Below are 18,986 nucleotides of genomic sequence, written 5' to 3'. Positions count from 1 at the left end.
GACGCTGCTTGGGAGTTGGTACAAGCAGGACATGTTTAATGCCAGCTAATCTGTCTTATTCAGCATTATCATTGCTGGCATAATGTGAAGCTGAGGAGTTGAGGAATTTTTTTTTTCCCAGAAATGTTTCTAGTCAGAGAAGGCCCAAATGTAAAAGAAGAAATAGAAAGTTATTTTGGAAATAAACTGTAAAGTCTACGAGACTAAAAATCAACTAAACCTTAACTCTCCTTTGCTTGCTTTCAAGAATTGTGTTGGAAAACGTCCTACTTTCAGTTTTGAACTAGGGAGAAGCCCCATTTACAAATTTTCTACATGTCTTCCTTTGCACAGCTTGACAGAGGAAATTGTTGCCTAGGGACACAGCAAGCTAGCATGGTATTTCACATCATGAGACTCTTTTTCCCACTTAATTCCTTCATGTTCAATAAGAAGAGGTAATTTCCAGACATTAAATTTAGATTAAGTCATGACTGGTAGTAAAACCAGCTTGATCTCACAATAACTGTGCTTTACTACAAGTGAAAACAATTAGAAGATAAAATGATTCTTAAAAGTCAAATAGTACGGTGTTACAGGATCTACTGTGGTGGGAAACAGTGACCAGACAATGAGATACTTGGTTTCCCAGACTCAAAAGGATTACACAAAGTAAAGCAAACCTAATCTTTTAAGAGATCATTCCCTGAAACTGGGTCAGAATATGTTGCCTCCCTTTGTCAGCAGTTATTAAAACTGAGAAAATCCTTCCTGATAATAAGGTATTTAACAGGATTTCATAGGAGAGATAAGTACACCAGAAGACATTCAGTTAAAATTAGGAATGCTCGTTGATTGACTCTATCCAAACCACCAAGGATTGGTCAAGACTGTTCAAAATACTTGCTAAATTCACAGAGATTTCCTAACTATGTCGTTTCACATATAAAAATGATGTGAACAGGATCTGAGTTGGACACAATCATCCTCGTAAAAAAGACAGCCACCTTTCTGTACTACTTTTACCAGTGTCAAGAGGCGAAGAGATGTTTGTGTTTCCAGGCTGAAGTTAGCTGCTGTTTTCTCAGGCGTGAAGATGAGCTCAACGAGGTCAGCCGGAACTGACTTGGATTTCTTTCAGAAAGCCAGTGTGAAGGAGGATGAAGCGTTCCTTCCAAGGAGATGAGAACGGCAACTCACCTCTAATTGGAGCACTAATGCCTTGCCTTTGGCTATTCATTTTCTGACTGTAGGATTGGAAGCCTCTCTGCCAAAAGAGGTTGTGTAGTCTCCATCTTTGGAAGTTTTCAAGACCCAACAGGATAAAGCCCTGAGTAACCTGGCTTGGTCTCACAGCTGAAGCTGCTTTGAGCAGGAGGTTGGACTACAGACCTCCTTAGATCCCTTCCAACCTGAGTTATCCTATGATTCTATTATTATCATCCATTTTACATCTATCATCTTTGGCTTTCTTCAGATAACAAACTCATCAAGACTAGGTTTGAAAGTTCATTTTTATAAAGCATGGCCAGGAAAAAGTTGCAAGTTTAACTGCTTTGTATGACTGAGAAATATGACCCAGCCAGAGAGAGGTAAAAATCTCTGTACGAGATGAAAATACCATGATAGCTCTTTAAGGAAAAATGATTTAAAAAGTGAGAAATTACAGGTCTTTTGAAATACATATCACAGGCTTATATACATTTGCAAAACAAACTGGAACTGCAAAATAACTACCGAAACATGTTTATAGCACTACAGCCTCCGGTGTCCTGCATGGTAAGGGCCAAGATGACTTTTGGTCATAGTCTCCACTGCCTGCAAGGTTATATATCATACAGTCTAAGCTGCTCCTTCATGTCTCCTTCAGACATCTCTCCAAATGTGTCACTTTTTTCCTTCATGAGCCTGAAGATGGCAGCCAGCTGCTCTCTCTGAACCCTGTCAAGAAGAAAAGGAGAAGTAGGAATAGCCAGTCCCCAGAAGGCACTTTGAGCAAGAACACCATGGTCAAATGAAACACGAAGCCATACGCAGGTCATTTCACAAGCCTTACTGGCTGCAGGAAATCTGCTCATGTGAGATAAGAAAGGAATAGCCTGTGGTTCTCTTTCCTCCACCTTCCTGTCTATCCAATCATCCTGCCCATCTCCCTGCAGTTCTTTAGATATGGCGATAAACCAGACTGCTTTAACACTAGCTTTGGAGTTCCTTAGGGCTTATCTATGCTCAGAGTTTCAAGATAACTCAACGTGTGGAATTTCATAAGACCAACATGTCCCAGTTTAGCAGACTCCGTAATGAAACTGGATTCAGCTTCGTCAGCACAGTGTCCATTCTGTAATGACAGTATGTAGATACAGAGCAACTCTGGAACAGCTATTAAATTTTAAATGCATACCCTACCGTAAAACTAGAGACCAGACTGCCTTCCAGTGCGGGCACGACTTTAATCAGCCGCTAGAAGATACAATCACAGACAGAAATTTGCTTTGATTAGAGTTCACCTGCCAGTGTCAAATGGTGAGAGGGACTCAGTAGCCAGTCCAGCAATGAGATGTTCCCTGTGTGGGCAGAGGCTGACCAGTGGACCACTAGCTCGGATTTCCATCCCTAGAGAGCCCCATAGTAGATGATTAACTCTCTTTTCCCTGTAACAAATGATATCCTGGTTTTTCCCTAACCTGAAGCAGTTAACCATTGTTGTATGTCCCGCAGCACAAAGATTTGTGTCTGTCACAGGGCTTTATCTGAGGAAGCTTTATAGGAGGGCTTATGCTGGTCATACATCTACCGAACATCACTCAGGGATACGGAAGGGTGGGCAGCACATGAGTGTCATTTGTTCGCAAGTAGCTCATGAACTGATGCAGCTGTTTACAGAACCCTCTTTTAGGGTAAAACGAATGTTCACCTTGGCTCCAGTCAGGGCTGGCTGGGGGCTGGTACGTTCTCATTGCCAGACTCCTGCCTGCTTGGGAGCAGACTGCAGTATTGCCTAACACACCTCATACCTGACTCTCCTGTGTGAGATTAACAGAAGTAGTGAGGTTACGGTGCTTTATGGCTGAAACAAGGGAGAAGATTTATGGCTGAAACAAGGCTCATTTTGCCCCTACGTGACTGTAGGGCCAGAATTCAGTGACAGCTTAGCAGCTCAGAGCACAGATCTGCTGCAATCCCAGCTCCTCCTGCTTGTTTAGCATCTTTAGACCTCCTGTGGGCTAGAAAGACTCTGGCTTTTACTTCCACTTGTCACCCTGTCAAGAGTCTTCTGTCCCTGTCACAGCCAGCTTTCCACATAGGACTTTAATACACTGTAATTAATCCTTTTAAATGCACGCCATTCGTTAACCTGGGGTGGTCTTCCTGCAAGTCCTGTGTGGACAAGTTATTACCTGTTCCAGTAACAGGAGGGGTAGAAATACCTATTGGCAGGCAAAACCAGCACACAGTCTTTGCTTGAAAGAAGAGAGGGCAGCATCAACACATCAGAAGCAACCAAGCCACAAACAAGATCCACGGAAGGAGACAGTCAGGAACAAGCAGAGGAGCTGTCATGTGCTGAGCTCCTGCTGAGGGGGTCTCTGCATTTTCCCCTCTCCTGGACTAAGCCCCAGCAGAAGCAGGAACAGCAGGCTGTCCTCCCAGCACCACTGCGGCAGGCAGGGCAAGAAAAAAGCAGATCCTGGCAAAAGCTCATTTGCCAGTTCTTTTCTATTGCAATTAAAATGCAATTGTCCTAAGGCTAAACGTATCCTGATAATGATGTGGGATCTTTTGGTTATGAAAGCTCTGGCCACGGGCTGTCAAGTGCCTGGATTTGTCTGTCTCTTCTGTAGTTTTTTGTGCTCACATGAATAGCAACCAACTGCCCTTTCCAGACGAGAGGAAGGGAAGCACAGTCGTTAGTGATCAATATTTTATTTTAGATCACCGCTGGGCACCAGAGGGCATATTTCCAGTCTGGTCTGGAGAAATTCAATACACAGCTTTGCCTCACATGTCTGAAATGCGTGCCGGCTGGGAGTGCGCCACACAGGTCTGCATCTCTCACGCATTATTCCACACATTAACACTGCTGAAACCTCCCCAAAGGCCCATTTCCTCATCTCCAAACCTCCAGAATCAAGATCACAGGCAATGTTCACTCTGGTTTTTTAAGCACAGCATCGATGCATTTTGGCTCTCCCCTCAACTTTAAATATCATGACTGTGCATTTGAAAAACAGAAATAAAAAAGAGCTGCTACTGCTGTTACTTCTCTGCGCCACGTAATCTACAACAAAGGGAGAGCAAAACAAAGATAAAGAGAGAAAAGAGCCTGGGAAGGAAGCGTAAGGCATCAAAAACATGAAACTGATTTCAAAAAGGAGGTTCTCCTATCAAAGGCGACCTTGGAAAACAACTCTGTAGTGCTCCAGGTTGTGGGTTTTTTTTTAATTATTTCAGATCCAACCCACCCCATTCATGAGTAAAATCATTCTCTCTTCCCATAAGGCTGTCCTCAAAACTACTTGGATTCAGGAGGTCAAACAGGATTTTATTTATTGCTGACAAAATAGATTAATTAAGGATTTTCAAAGCACCATAATTCTTCTTGATAGGCAATTGAATTTGCATACTTAACCCCCTTAGGCTCTTTTCAGACATTTCAGTCCAAGACTTTTACAATTAACTGGAGGTTTGGGGCAGTAAGCCACAGGCAGTGAGATCTGTTTCAGGAACTGCTGTGTTCACAGCAGCTGAAATCTTGGGCAGAGCTCTGCATTGGGAACATTGTTGATTGCTCTGCAGCCAAACAAGACCAGGATCCTGTGGCAACACTGCGTTGCTCCAGCAGAAATAAGGGAAAATCCCTGACTTTCACCACTGGTCTGACTCTGTAGTTAAGGAAGCCAGTGCAATCATTTATGGGGTAAAAGGCATAGCAGGGCAGAATGTACCTCTAACCTAAAATCCAGATTTTCAACACAAATCTCTTGAGAAAGAAGTTACAAGCTGCTGGAGGCAGGGAGAACAAGCACAAACCAAATAAACTATTCAAAGGTTTATTGGACCAAACAAAGGCAATTTTTACAGATTCAAGCCACTAGAATTACAGTCCTTTGTATAAGAGCCACCATCAGATACAAAACAAACAAACAAAACAAACAAAAGTAAAAAATACCCAGACAGCCATTTGAGTTGAAGAAATAGTTTGTCTCGCTGCCACTAGCAAAAAACTGGACTCAACTATAGACTTTGCTCGATGTACATATTGCCATGTAACTTAAACACAATGTATATAAGGCATTCTTTGCATAGTTGGGTGCTCGGGACACAGTCAGCCAGCCAGCACCGAGGGGAGACAGCGGCTGTACCAGCGGGACGTTGAAGCAAAGGGTCCAGATGTGCCTAAATTCATATGCATACCACTGAACACACTTGCAGTTGTCGGCTGGGAAGGGGCAGCCCAGCCTCTTCTAAAGCTGAAGCCTCCTGCTGTTCTTTAAATGAGCCCTTTTGTTAAGAGTTTGCCAACCCCAGGCGCTGGAAAGGACAACTGTGTACAAGGTTTCAAGTATTGTCTGCATAGGAATTAAAAAGGAAAAATAAAAAGCAGCCTGTTGGGTTTCTGATATGTTTGCAGCGTTAGCCAAGAGGCAGTTGTCCGGCAGTGAAAGAGAAACTTTGAAGGACACATCCCCACCCAGCCTGGTGTTTCTACATCGCTAGAGGACTTGGACCCTCCTCTCACTCTCACAAACCAACGGGGGTTGATTTGAAGCCTGCTGTGTCTGAAGCAGGTATACGCGCCCAGCCGAATTCATCTTCTGTAGGTGACAGAAGTGAGGAGCAATGCTGAGCTCTGGCTCCCGTGGACAAGCCACAGGGCTAGCAAGAGAAGAGGGCACTGGAACAGCAAGCAGGAAGAGGAATGGGGAGCATGTCTCTTCCAGGACCCCTACTGTCTCATCCTGAGCCAGGGGGAACCCCTGAGGCTATAGCTGCCTCCTTGGGTCTCTCCTCTTGGGAACCAGAGTAGGGAAAAGTGAGAATCCAGATATTAACAGCAGCCAAAGTGGGGTCTCCTAAACCTTCACCACTAGCAGAACAGCTAAACTCTTTGTCACTTCTCGCGTCTTCTGTCTACCTACACAATCAGCTCTCTGCTAAATAACTACAGAAGCAAGATTTGAGTCAGTCCAGCTACCGTCTGCCATCCCTCACTTGGACCCCGCTTTGTCCCTCCGCCCCTCAGAATAAAGCAGAGCGGTACAACATTTGAAATCGTAGGCAGTTCCCACCCTCCAGCAATAAAGAGGAGTTTGGCCCCAGGAAGAAACAACTTAATAGTCTGGTATAAGGTCCAGGCTGGTCTGGGAGAAGAGCTATGGTTCGCCCACCCCAATAAATGGACAACACAGATTTCATGGCAGGCCTAATACATAGTAATGAACACAACTAATAGACTTGCTGCATATTTAGTGTCCAGTCTGGGTTCTGTTTGGGGGAGAGGGAGGAAGGTTCATCCCAGCCCCCAAACACAACTCAGGTCACTGCGTGGGCCCAGCCCCAGTCCATGGAGCCACACGACAGGATCTCCTCAAACTTGACACCACAGGACTTTTTGAAGAACTCAACTTCAGACCAAGAGGGGATCCCAAGTTTTGAGGGTTTATGGATTTCTCTTATGGGTGTGTTTGGTTGGTTTTGGTATTTCTCTCAAGCCTTTAAAGATGCCAAGGGATGCCTTTAGGAGGAGGCTAGGGACAACTTCATATAGTCTTCAGTTCTGCAAAGAGAAACAGGGAGAGAAGAGAAATCATTTCAGTCATTTCACCCCTCAGGTTGGTTCATTATTATTCACATAAATGAGCAGGGGGAAAATTCAGTGTGTGGGAAGGCAAGGCAACTTCCCACCTCAGGGCAGAACAAGCCTCCGTTTGCAAACCTCACGCCTCTGAGGAGGCGGCACTTTGCTTCATCAACTGCAGCAGGATAGTCAGAACCCAGTCAGAAGCATCAATCCTCTCCTCTGGCACCAATCTAAGTTACAACCCTTCTGACCTATTGATGAAAGCTGGAAAAGCCCAACGAATTGGAAGCCTTCATTAGCTCCAGGGGTTACTGCCTCAATGTCCTGTGCAGAGTCTCTCTGGGCTGCTGGCAGCCTTGCCCAGCCCAGATTCCTCTTCCCACCTGCAGCCAGATGAGCCAGGAACAAGTACTGGTTTCACAGGGCAGTGTGCCTGAACAGGTAGACCTTTCTCAATCTTCCTACAGAGGGGTCTGTTCAAGGGAAGGAGGCAAAAACCCCAAACTCTCTGCAGGTCATGAGGCTTCCTTTTGATGGGAAGCTCTCCCAAGGGTGAGATGATTAGTTGTGTTTCATGTGTGGGGACATCCAGGCACTCCCTGAGGTCTTGCAGCATGTTGTTAGAGGAGCCAGGGCTAAAAAAAATGTGCTACCTTGTCCTCAGATTGAACCTTTCAGACACTCTGCCCTTGCCGCCCCAGCATCTCTCTGGTCCAACCATCCACCATGGGAAGCACCTGACAGTAGGCTGGGAAGTTGCCCACAGACAGAGACCTGCACTGAGGTCGAGGGAAGCTACAACACACATTACCTGGGCACTTATAAATACACACAGATGCACCCCAGCCTAATTCCTCCTGAATTCAAGAGGGTTCACTGTCCATAACACCTGAACCCCATTTGAAAGTCCCCTAACTCCTGCCAGCCACAGCACGAAGGCAAGAGTGAGGAAGAAATGAAGCTGTGACTTCTGCCAAAGGTTGCCTTCTCCAGCAGCCACGACCTGGATCCCAGATGGGAGGTGCAGGGTGAAACATCACGTGGGACCAGGGTTGTTCAAGCGAGGCTGTGGAGGCTCAGTGGCCGGCCCATTAGGACAAAGAAAGGAAATTCTCCGGAGTGGATAATCGCTCTGCGGGATTCGCAGCACTGAGGATCGGATCATCCCGCTCAAGTCACGCAAACATAATCAGATTTCATGCGTGAGGGCACAGGCTTGTTGCCACAGGGGTCCAGAAGGAAAAGTCCCCTCCAGCATGCCGCAGTTGGAGCAGGGAGGGATGGACGATGTCAGGGAGGGTGGATGAGGCTCAGTTGCAGCCTGAAGCCCCTCACAGGGATACTTACCTCCAGGACAGGGCCAGGCCGATAGCTGGGGTGAGAAAATCTTAAACCAAGCATGAACTTAATGGAGCATGTCCGTCAGAGCCATAAATTCCGCATCTGCACAACAAGGATACCCCTTTCTGCTCCTAGAGCAAGCTGTGAGGGGATTAGACTAAAGAGCATAAGGCAGTCCATCACTGGGGATATCGAGGCCATAAAACCCCCCAGACTGAGAAGCTCTGGCATTGCTGCCACAGAGCCTGAAAGACTTAATTAGCTTGGGATGGAGGCTGAGATCTTTGAGCCGCTGCTTATCCTTGGCTCTTCCCTCCTTTCTGTTCGCCTTGAAATCAACCTGAGCAGCATGCTTTTCCCCAGCAGCACATCAATCAAACCAGGTTAGGGTCTTCTTTTGCTGGAAAGCCATATCCTATCTCCAGATACAGACTTCTGTGCTCTGGCTCAAGCTGAGGGCCAAGCCAGTGAATCATATGATTTATCAGCTGGACATGGTTCTGGGCAAGGAACAGCTGGAGAACAAGGAGCTCAGACAAGAGCAGGTCCTGGATTATAAGGGAGGCTCAGGTACTGAAGGTCTCAAAAGACCATGCTTCTCCTGAAGCATAGAAAATGGATGTCCTTCTGGTGGCCTCAGAAGCATTCCCCTCATTCCAACTCAGCCACGGCATAGGCACAAGTCTTGTCTTTGAGATCAGGCAGCATCCCAGCACTGACAAACAGGGTGGGCAGGTGGCATTCCTGTGTGCCTTTATCCCTCACATGTGCAAAATCTGCAGCAGCTCAGGAAATCCTGTAGCCCATCCATAGCTTATAGCTTTTCCAAAGGAGTCCTGACCCAACCTAAGGAGATCTCGGAGCATCTTGCTGTAACCACCTCTAGTAATTGTTTGTGCCCTCTTCAGGAATAGCCTCACTCAGAAAGCTGATTTTCAGAAGCGAGGAGCATTCACAGCTCCTTCCCTTGGCACAGGGAGAAAGTACTCGGCTTGTCGGGACCATCAGTCCTCTGGTCTGAAATCCTGGCAAGGAGGACAGATAGCAAATCTGGCTCCAGATACTTCTCACTCCAGACAGGCTAGGATTGACCCTTGAGGATCAAGACCAGTGAAGAAAGGCTCTGGGTGCTGGGCAGACCTGGCGCTGGGTGGTCAAGCTCTCCCCAGGCAGTTCCCTCCCATCTCGCTGCTGGGGATGGTCCATCACCACTGCTTCCCACTTCTTTACCACTGGAATGGCTGCCATCTCATTTCTGGTAGTGACCATAACCCAGTCTTGTCCAGGATCAGTATTGCAGGAGGAATGTGAGGAACGACATACTAAATCTAAGCTTTCCCAGTGGTCCCAAAAGTGTGGGCCTGTTGCTTCAGCCAATAGGTGCAACACAGAGAGAGAGAGAGAGGACTTAAATGCAGATCAGGGAGAGACAGTCAGTGCTTAGAAAAGAGAAGAGTGGGAGAGCAAGAGGTACCAAAGCGAGTTTATACCAACACAAATCCCAAATTCCTCCAGTGGGACAGAGAAGTTGAAAGGTGCACTCGACCTCGGGAAATACCTACTGCTCCTCAGGAACACCAGGAAAGCAATCGAGACTGATGGAGCCTGTGCGACCAGGGAGCACAAGTCCCGTTGCCTTTAGGATAGGGGCCAGCGAGGAGTCAGTGGGGTCAGGGACTGTGTCACCCCCCAAGCAGACCTTCCCTACTGCTGTTTCAAGGCAGAAGCCTCCCATGTTTTCCAACCACAGCAGCAGCAAAGGCCAGAGCACCAGGAAGGTGGCTCAAGCTCCCGACTAGCTCAGCTGAGAGGCCACGATCACCTCCTTCAGCCGTGTGCCCATCCCCTTGCAACACTCCTGACCCCCCAGCAGTGGAGAAAGCCATGGACGGGCCAGCCTGCACTTTCCTCTGTTGCTCCATCGTTTGTGCTCCACCTCGCTGTCTACCAGTTTGCACCCAGCCTGGTGTGATGCCCCAATTCCCTGCAGCCCTCGGTCTCCCCGGGCCACAGGGCAGCTGCAGGAGAGGCAGAGCCAGGCTCCCCGAGAGTTAGCAGATAGAGAACGGCAAGCTGCCCATGCCGCACAGGATTAAGCGGAAGCAGATGAAGACGAGTTGTGAGCGTTGGGCGAGGGAGACACGGACAAGCAGCCACAAACTAGGACAATTCAGGACCTGAGCCAAAAGAAAAAACCCAGGAGCTCAAGCAGAGTTGCTGTCTGGTCTGAAATCTCATGCCAGAGCAGGGGCAGAGACTCACACCCTGCAAAGGCTATGGGGGAGCTTGCAAAAAGTTTCTTCTCTGGGGCAGGAGTGGAGGAGATGGGGAAGAGGCTTCCTGGCCTCACCTTCCCTGGGTTTCTGAGGGAGGCATCCTGAGTTGCTCTTGTTTTTAAAGCTGCTGGGGACTCATGACTCAATCACATGCTTTATAAATAGGGCCAGAGCTCAAGTCCACTGACATCTTGTAGGTCAGAGGACATTTTCCCTGGGGCCGTGGTGGAGGCAGGGAACAGCACTGGGCCACCAGAAGACTCCCTCCTTCATACAAGCAGAGTCTGGCACCTATGGAGGGAGCATCAGAGCAGGGGGAGCTCAGCAGTGACCCCCAAACACCACACAGTCCCCCTTTCCTACCAAAGGTAGGTGGGAAAGAAAGGCGCCTCGTGCTGGGTGTTTTGTGGCTGAAAGCAGCCTTGCCCATGGTCAGTGCCATCCCCGTGGCTGGTGGCCACAGTGAAGCCGTGGGCAGCCTGACCTGAAGAGTCCCACGGCCCTAGGCTTTGCGGTCCCTTGCTGCTGCTACTCCTCCCTCAGCCCAGGACGACTATCGTGCTGCAGAAGATGAAAAGCAAACAAATAATAAACCCCCAAAGAAAGCTCAAACTTACCAGCTTCCCTCATCCAAAAGAAGCATCATGCTGGACAGGACAGGACAGCAAAGCCGCTGGGTTGGGGGTGAAGGTGAGCAAAAAGAGAAGGGAGGAGAAAGAGGCCCAGATCCCATGCTATGCAGAGCGGGGAGCAAGCGAGGCAGGGCTATGTGATGGCAATGCAGAGGGTGGACAGGGACAGATGCTGATGGAGAGCTCTCCTGAAATGCAACCTCCCCCAGCCCAGTCCACCCACTTATTTTTGGAGGGCCAGTACTGGAGATGTTTGAAATAGGTCATGGTCTGTCAACATGGTCATTAAACCCCTGCAGCTGCTTCCTGCCCTTGTGTGCTCCAGAGTTGTCATCATGAGCATTGTCTCTTTCCAAACCAAACTTCGACACGGTTCTCCCTCAAGCCACAGCTGCGTTCCCACTTTGATCCAGGATGTCTAGCAGAGCAGGGAAAGGTCTCTCCTCTGTGCCATTCCCTAGAGCCAGGGTCTGATCAGGGCACCCTGCCTTGCTGAAATTCCAGGGTACAAGCCCAGTTTTATTCAGTGCCTCGTAACCATACTCTGGGGAGGAGACAGGTTTCCATCGCTAAAGTACCATCAAGAAAAGGACTGAGTATGAGATTTACAGCCATCCAATTCCCCTTGCATGAATTCCAACTTGCAGTTGAGCCCTAGGCTTAAATCTAGTCTGGATTCAAGCAGTGTCTCCTCAAGCCATACATGACTGGCCAGAAGATGAAAGGATTGAGAGGCAGGAGGAGAATTTAGTCCTAGAACGGGTCACCTGGCTGCAGGAACTAGGCCCATTAGCCAAGGGAACTGGGCAGCCATCCCCATCTTCTCCTCAGTCTTACAGACACTGGACTGTGCTCTGCTCCACCCATGAGTGCACCTGCAAACAGCAGAGAGTACCTGAGCAGTTTGGTGCCATTCACTCGGACGCTGCTCAAGGGTGCAGCTTCTGGCTCTCCACCCCCACCTCTTCCAAAACCCCAGAAACAGGAGAGGTGACAGAGAGGAGAGACCTTTCCACAGAGCACCAGATGGGATCTGCTCTCCTTTCTTCAGCCAAAACACCTAGCGAAGAGTGGCAACGACAGAGCACAGACAGCTCAACCCGTCAGCATCACTGAGGCCAACCAAGAGTTGGCTGGGACCTGCTCTGCCTCATGGAAGGAGAGAACTGAAAGCAGAGACCCAAGAGAGTCATTTCTCCCAATTGTCTTCTCTTTTACTACGAGTGGAGCCTTGTTGCAGCTGTCAGTGCTCAACAAAGTCCTGATCATACCCCTTTCTAACTGCAAAAAAACACCACTAACCTCTTTCAACCTCGAGGGAGGTTTGAAGAGCAGCTGGCAGAGACCACTTCAATCCATCCATGTGAGGCAGGCCCCGAGGGCACACTGGGGAGCCCTTCCTCTTCCTCCCTCATCTGCACAAGGTGCTCAGCCAGGACAGCAGCACCCAACAGTCAGACCTTGTGGGCTGCGTCTCGTGCCTACACAACTCAGCCCTGCCTGAACAGGGGCAAGCTGCACCACTAAGAGACTTATTTCCCAAACTGAACTAGTGCTTTGCACCACGGCAGCTACAGCTGGCAATAGATGGCCAAAAGCCTCAGGTGCAGAAGAGAAGGATTTGGGAAATACACAGTGCTGGCTTGATGAAGGGCTGCATCCTTCCCCTGCACTCTTCCCCTTCCTGCCCAGTCTATTTTTCTCCCCCAGGGGAGCAAAGGCTACGTGCTTCTCTTCTAGAAGTACTGGTGACCCACCAGGTGTGATCAAGTACAGCCACCCCCTGAACAGATGTATTTGCCAAACAGATTTACTATCCTCCTCCCTTGGTGAGCAGTCCCTCTTTTTTTTAAGCCTGAAGTAACCAGAAGCAGGAAGTTGCATCACTCGGTAAAGGTCACATTCCTTCCCCTTTTAGTCCAGATTTAGCACCAGTTTGAAGCCACAAGACTCAAGTGAGTACTAGGCAAGACAACCACGACTTCTGGAGTGATGCAGGTTAGAGCAGAAGTGGGTTTTTCATTAAATAACCCAATCTACTCCATGCCTGTCTTCTCCTGTCCAAATTCCTATAGCTCTTCCTGGAAAAGGCAAGTAATTCTTACCTTTGCACCTCTAAGATTAGGGGTCCCTAAATTAAGACTCGTGGACTACTGATAAACACAAATAGCCTCAAGGGGGTCTGGGGGACCCACTTGCATTTTTGGGATGTTGCTTACAAGCTGCTTCACATGGGAACCAGTGAGTCCATGGGAAAACTGGAAAAGTGACAGGGCTAAAAGCAAAGACTAAGCCTATCCCAGCTTTGGCAACACATCTTAGGACTAACTACCCACTCAGCAGCCCTAATTTTCCAAATCAGTAAGCAGAAGTGGTTGCGGGATGTCCAGCTTCAGGCATCCAAGACTGAAGAGGTGAGCATCCCAACGTGAGAGCCCCTGTTCCCCCCGGAGCGCTCATGGAAAGCGAGATGGAGGCAGAGGAGAGTGGACTCATTAATCCGTTATGAGGAGGGAAGGGGGAGGGAGGTGGGGAGGGAGGTGGAACAGGCAGTCAACTGCAGCTCAGACACAAACCCTCCCCCAGAAATTGAGACCCAAAAGCAAAAAAACCCCAATGCATTAGCAGATGTTACCAGTGGTACCACTACTTCTAAGAAACAGCGTGTCCTTACCAAAAAGATTTGCAAGAATGTTTGTGGCCGAGGACCTAAGGTACTTGCTACAGAGATGTGAGATCAGAGGTCAGCTCAATCCTGCAACATAAAGGTGGCAAACCTGGGTCACAGCAGAGCAGCAGCATGGTTGGGGGTGCATGGAGTCGGGGAGAGGGATGGGACTGCTGAGGGGGAAGGATGCAGGACTGGGCTGAGCCGTTGTGCTCAGCTTTCCTGGGAGCTTACCTGGCAGCAGCCCTGCCCCCTTACACCACCTGCGAGGCCTGAAATGAAAAGCTGCTGATGGCGCAGTGAAGAGTTGGAGGGAGGAAAAAAATAAGCCGGCAACAAAGCAAGACAACAAAAGTTCACAAAGCTGCCTTAAAGGAATGAACAACACAAATATGGAAGAGAAGAAAATAAAGGAGCAGTAGGAAATACACGTCTGCCAATGGCCCTCCGTGTGGAAGGCTGCTGGGAGCCTCCAAGGGACTGTCCGTCAGTTCTAGGTGCACTGTCCTGCCCTGGGACCGCTCCAGACAGACGTGAGCAGCGATGCCTGGGAGGTCCCACGTGCCCAGGAAAGGTCCATCACCCCCAGAGCCTGTTCTACAGTCCTGAGCACAGAACCCCCCTCCCACTGCTGTCCGTAGGCAATGTCCCCTCAGTGTCCCCATGTGACAGCAGGAGCATTTGCTGCCACAGAGGACCCAGCCCAAGGCCCTACAGGACTCCTGGCCCAGAAAATCTGAACAGCGATTGCTCAGCTGGTTTGGATGGAGCTGCTGGTGCAAAGGGTTTGAATTTGACTGCTACAGGTAGATTTTTACATTGGTGCTTCGCAGGATCCTGAAAAGCAATTCCCACTGAGCCCCACAGGTTTCTCTCACTTTCACTCAGTTCATTCCATCACCAACCTCCCTAAGTGAAAAATACAGTGACACTAACCAACCTGCTTAGCATTTTACAGGTTGGGGGCTTCAGGCACGATAAAGAGATAACAAAAGGAAGAAAGCAAACAAACAACATTTTTCCTGATGCCACCAATGCAGAATCAACCCCATGCCTGAGGAAACCAGAGCTCACTTCTGTTGTTGACCCCAGAGCCCTTGCAAATCTTTGCTCCTGGCAGTGCTATAAGGCAGGAGAAGCCCCAGATCTGAGGACAACTGGGAGTCCAGAACCCAGGGGAGAAAGGGAGGACAATTCTTGTTGGGAAAGTCGTGGTTTAGTACGGAAAGAATGGCTGCAGGCTTGGATAGTGAAGGCAGCCTGCACAGAGCCCCACGCACCACCTGAATCTTTCCCAAGACCAGAGTGAGTGTGTGCCAGTGCCAGCCCTCAGGTGGGTCTCTGGATTTACGCTGCCTGCCACATTGCCCTGCTCACACCACAGAGACAAACCTCAGCCAGCCCAGCTGCTGGCAACACAGAGATGCTGCCCTGGGTCCCCAAAGCAAGGCTGGCCAGCAGGAGCATGCCTGACCCAGGGGTGAGGTGTGATCCCTCCATCCTTGCCTTCCCTGCTGCGCTCAAGTTTCCCCACTTGGTCCGTGTCAGGCCTTTACACTATGCCAGTTGTGGTGGTACTTAGACCACTGCATCACAGGCAAGGGGTGACAAATTCCCCCAAATTGTTCTAGGAGGTGCACACCACTGGGTGGAGAATTGGGTCCCACAGCCCTTGGGACAGCAATGGAGAGAACAACATCTCCCAGGCTTGTTGAGCCATCACTGGGAAACCAGTTCCCTGCAGCTCGCCCAAGAGGGAAGGGGTACGAGCTGCACACATCTGCTAGGGAGCAGCCTGCCACAGAGCCTGCTTGTAGGGCAAAGCCCTTAGCTGGGGGGTTTCACATCTCTGGTTTCGTGTGGGCTCTGTGCACCCATGGGCCGAAGGACTCCTTCCACACGTGGGCAGAGACTTCACACTGACAGCACAGACTGGATTTGGATAGGGCTTTGCAGCTCAAGGTGCAAGGTTGGGTTGATTTTCCTTGTACAGGCTGGGAAATCTTGAGCCAGAAAACTTGTTTTCTGTCACAGGACAGGCTCTTCCTTTCCTCCTGCAGGGCTGAGACTCAGGAGGAAAGTTTAGCAAAAAGTGCAAGATGGACAATTCTCTGTCTCTGCCAGGCCCACCACATGGCAAATCCCCACCACTTACAGCTGAGGACCCAGCCCTGAGTACAGACATCTCCAGTCTCAGCCCCATCGCAGTGAACTCTAAAGCTCCACACTCATTCACTTTGCTCCAGTATTTCTGAGCTCTGCCCGTGTCCTCAGTTTGAGGCCATCCACAGGTAGAGGGAGGGGAAGTAGCTAGAAATCAGGTCCTCAACAGATGTAAATCAACATGGTGCTAACGGGATCAGGGGCACTTACAGCAGCTTGCATCAGCTGGAAAATTTGGTCTAAGCATCCAGAGAAGGAGCTTGAACAGCCTTAAAGATATTTAGGGCCACAGTGTCTCCTTCTTCTGAATCAGCATGACTTTATTTGTTCTCATGTCTTCCTGGGTGGGAGCTGTCTGGACCATGGTGCAACGAGATGTTGAACCCAAGGCTGCCAAGGTAGTATGGGGAGAGAGGTCTGAACGCACCCAGCTTGCTTCAAGAGGATGCCAACCAGATGACCTTGGGCAAGAAGAAGAAGGAAACTCAACTTACCTTTGTTCTTCCTCGAGTTCCTCTTTGGTCATCATTGACTTGTACTGGTTTCCCCTCAGCTTTCCAGGACTATATTTAAAAGAGAATGTCTCATCTGCAGCTGGAGAGTGGGAGAGGGAGAGACAAAGAAGAGCAAGAGATTACGTGAACCAGAGACCTCCACAGAGCAACGATCAACAGCAGCGGGCTTGTTCCCTTGAGATGCTCACCGACCCCTGCTCCTGCACACAGCCCAAACACTACGGCCACCCCAAAACACTCTTCCTCAGTCAGCTCCAGCCTCCAGAAAGCCTGGGCAGCGTCAGAAAAGCTGTGTGGATTGCAGCAGAGAACCAAGGTGTTGCTGGCTAGAGGACAGCAGGAGTCCTGGCTGCAGCTAGCACTGGAAACAGCGAGGACTGCTGCGAGCGAGCGGCCCTGCTTGGAAGCAGATGCAAGTAAATCCTAGAGCGCAGGAACCATATGCTATTGCTCTGCCTGGATTCAAAGCCTTGCAGGCCCATCTTGGCTTATCAAGACATGCTAATCCTGCCCTGATTAGCTCGCAGCATTTTCCACTTCTCTCCAGACTTGCATTCTTCCTCCCTCCCTCTCCTCATCCAGGGGCCCTTTCCCATGCTTGGGGCTCACAGATCGTGCCACGAGCAGAGCTGTCCCAGGCCACGCAGCCCAGCAGCTCTCCTGCAGCCCTTCACGAAGCTCGTGGGAAAAAAAAAAAAAGAGATGCCACACTGCAAATCCTGGGGCTGCAAAGAGCTGAGCCGACCACCAGCACAGCTGGGCCCACGTCCCTCTGTCACCAGACGACAGACCTGAGGAGGAAACTGAGGTCTCCTTCTCCCAGCCGGGGCGCTTTCCCACCCGGCTCGCCAGCCTCAGCCCTGTGCTAATTAGAGCACTGAAGCTCACAGACTCTGAGCCAAAGCCGATCCTTTTCCAATCGGATTTTGTTCGAGCACTATTTGCTTTTAAAAACCTCTCCCCTGCTTTATCTTCCTACAGATGGGAGAAGACAACAGGAGTGGAGGTCAATCCAAAGGACAGCCCAGGAAGAGCGGCTGCTTCGGGTAGTTGCCTTTATTGGTTATCTGTGGGCTGTTATCTGCGAGCCTTTATCTCCCAAGGACTGCAGGACTCAGCTGCTTCACGTCAAGCCATCAAGCATTGCTGTTTCCACATCCACCCAGAAACATCTGCTGCTTTCACCGACCCTCGGAGCCCTGGGGAAGTTTCCAAGGGGTCCACAAAAGGAAGATGTTATTGTACTATCTGCACGGCCCTGGAAAATTGCACGTTATCCACAAACCAAATATCCAGGATGATACCTCCCAGAACCAGCAAGTCGCCCAAAGTGGTGAAACTCCCCTGACTTCTGTGGCAGGAGAGAAAGCCTCAACTTGTACAGGACCCATAGACCCATCCCCTGTCCCCAGCCACCTAAGAAGCCCCTTCCAATCCTCACCGCTGCTATTGCGGGCACCACACTCATGAAAGTCTCTCCTTCTCCACCTGCCCTGATGGAAAACACCCCATGGCCCCACTCTTCCCTTCCTCACACCCAGAAGGATTCAGCACCGGCAGCTTCCCTCTATGTTTTCTGATCAATGCTGCCCTTAAGGATTTTCTCCCTGTGTCCAAGGTCAGCTGCCTGCTTTAGCGATTTCTCCAACCCCAAGCTCACGCACGCAGTCAGCTGCTGCCAGAGCTCTCGCAGACCGTGGGGACCCCCACGCAAAAGGCAAGTCATTTTCACTCATTTCACCTCATTTTGTAGATGGGGAAACATGAGATCTCAAAACCAAGCTGTGCAAGGCTGGGCGGGCAGGTACGGGACCACGGGTGCCGACTGCTGCAGGGTCACTGCCGCTGGCCTACGGAGTGTGCCTGGAGCGATGGTGGCAGGCTGGGAGTGGAAGAAAAGCCTCCTCCCTGCAAATATCCACATTTCCTCCCTTCTTCTCTGTATCTCTGCATCCCTGATGTTGGGAGCTTCCCTGCGAAGTCCTGGTGGGTTACTGCTCAGATAGTGATGCAGAGTGTTTCTCTAATCCCCAAACACCATTGGGGCTCCTGGGGGAACAAGGAGGCAAACCCTTTCCCTAGCATCTTCACAAGTGTCCAAACACAAGCACCCCAATTCTCTGGTCCTGCAGCTCCAAACATACAGCTTGGCCATATCCCATCCTCTTGTTGGGAAAACCCTCCGAACGGGCAGACAAACAAGTCTGGCCAGCTGGAAACAAGCAGTAATGCTGCAGTTTATCAGTCCTTCAGGTGGCTATAAAAGTGTACAGAAAGAAAATTCAGCTGGCTGCTGCTTTGGGAGATATTAAAAGAAAAAAAAAAAAAAAAAAAGAGGGTGTAACATCCTGTTTCTTACCCTGATGCAGAGCAGGAGCTGTTTCATTACCTTTGTATAGCTTGCCTGATTTCAAGGACAATTAAGATCATTTCCCTCATGTGGTTTTCTGCCAAGTCAATTGAGATTTAGGATTTTGCCCGTCCCAAAAAAGGGCAGTTTAATTGCCACCCCACCAGAAAAGAATAAGGGAAGAGGGTGCTGAGAAAGATACCCATCTCCCTGCCCACACGTTGTGGTTAAAAAGGAGCCAGTGTGCAGCTTTGGAAACC

The 18,986-nt window shown here is 49.6% G+C and overlaps 1 protein-coding gene across 1 annotated transcript in view; it reads right to left on the bottom strand.

Annotated features, from left to right (window-relative positions):
- Nucleotides 1-1,805: 1,805 nt before the first annotated feature.
- MXRA7 (matrix remodeling associated 7) overlaps nucleotides 1,806-18,986 on the bottom strand; it is a 29,043-nt gene continuing 11,862 nt past the window's right edge. Inside the window, exons 4-5 of the mRNA XM_086473705.1 lie at nucleotides 16,356-16,455; nucleotides 1,806-1,920 (exon numbers count right to left, since the gene is read on the bottom strand). Coding sequence (XP_086329831.1) covers nucleotides 1,806-1,920; nucleotides 16,356-16,455 — 215 coding nt within the window. The remainder of the gene's footprint in view (nucleotides 1,921-16,355; nucleotides 16,456-18,986) is intronic.

The sequence above is a fragment of the Leptosomus discolor genome, chromosome 15 (genome assembly GCF_034619465.1).
Source record: "Leptosomus discolor isolate bLepDis1 chromosome 15, bLepDis1.hap2, whole genome shotgun sequence".
NCBI lineage: Eukaryota > Metazoa > Chordata > Aves > Leptosomiformes > Leptosomidae > Leptosomus > Leptosomus discolor.
This window is presented reverse-complemented; position numbering and strand designations above follow the sequence as displayed.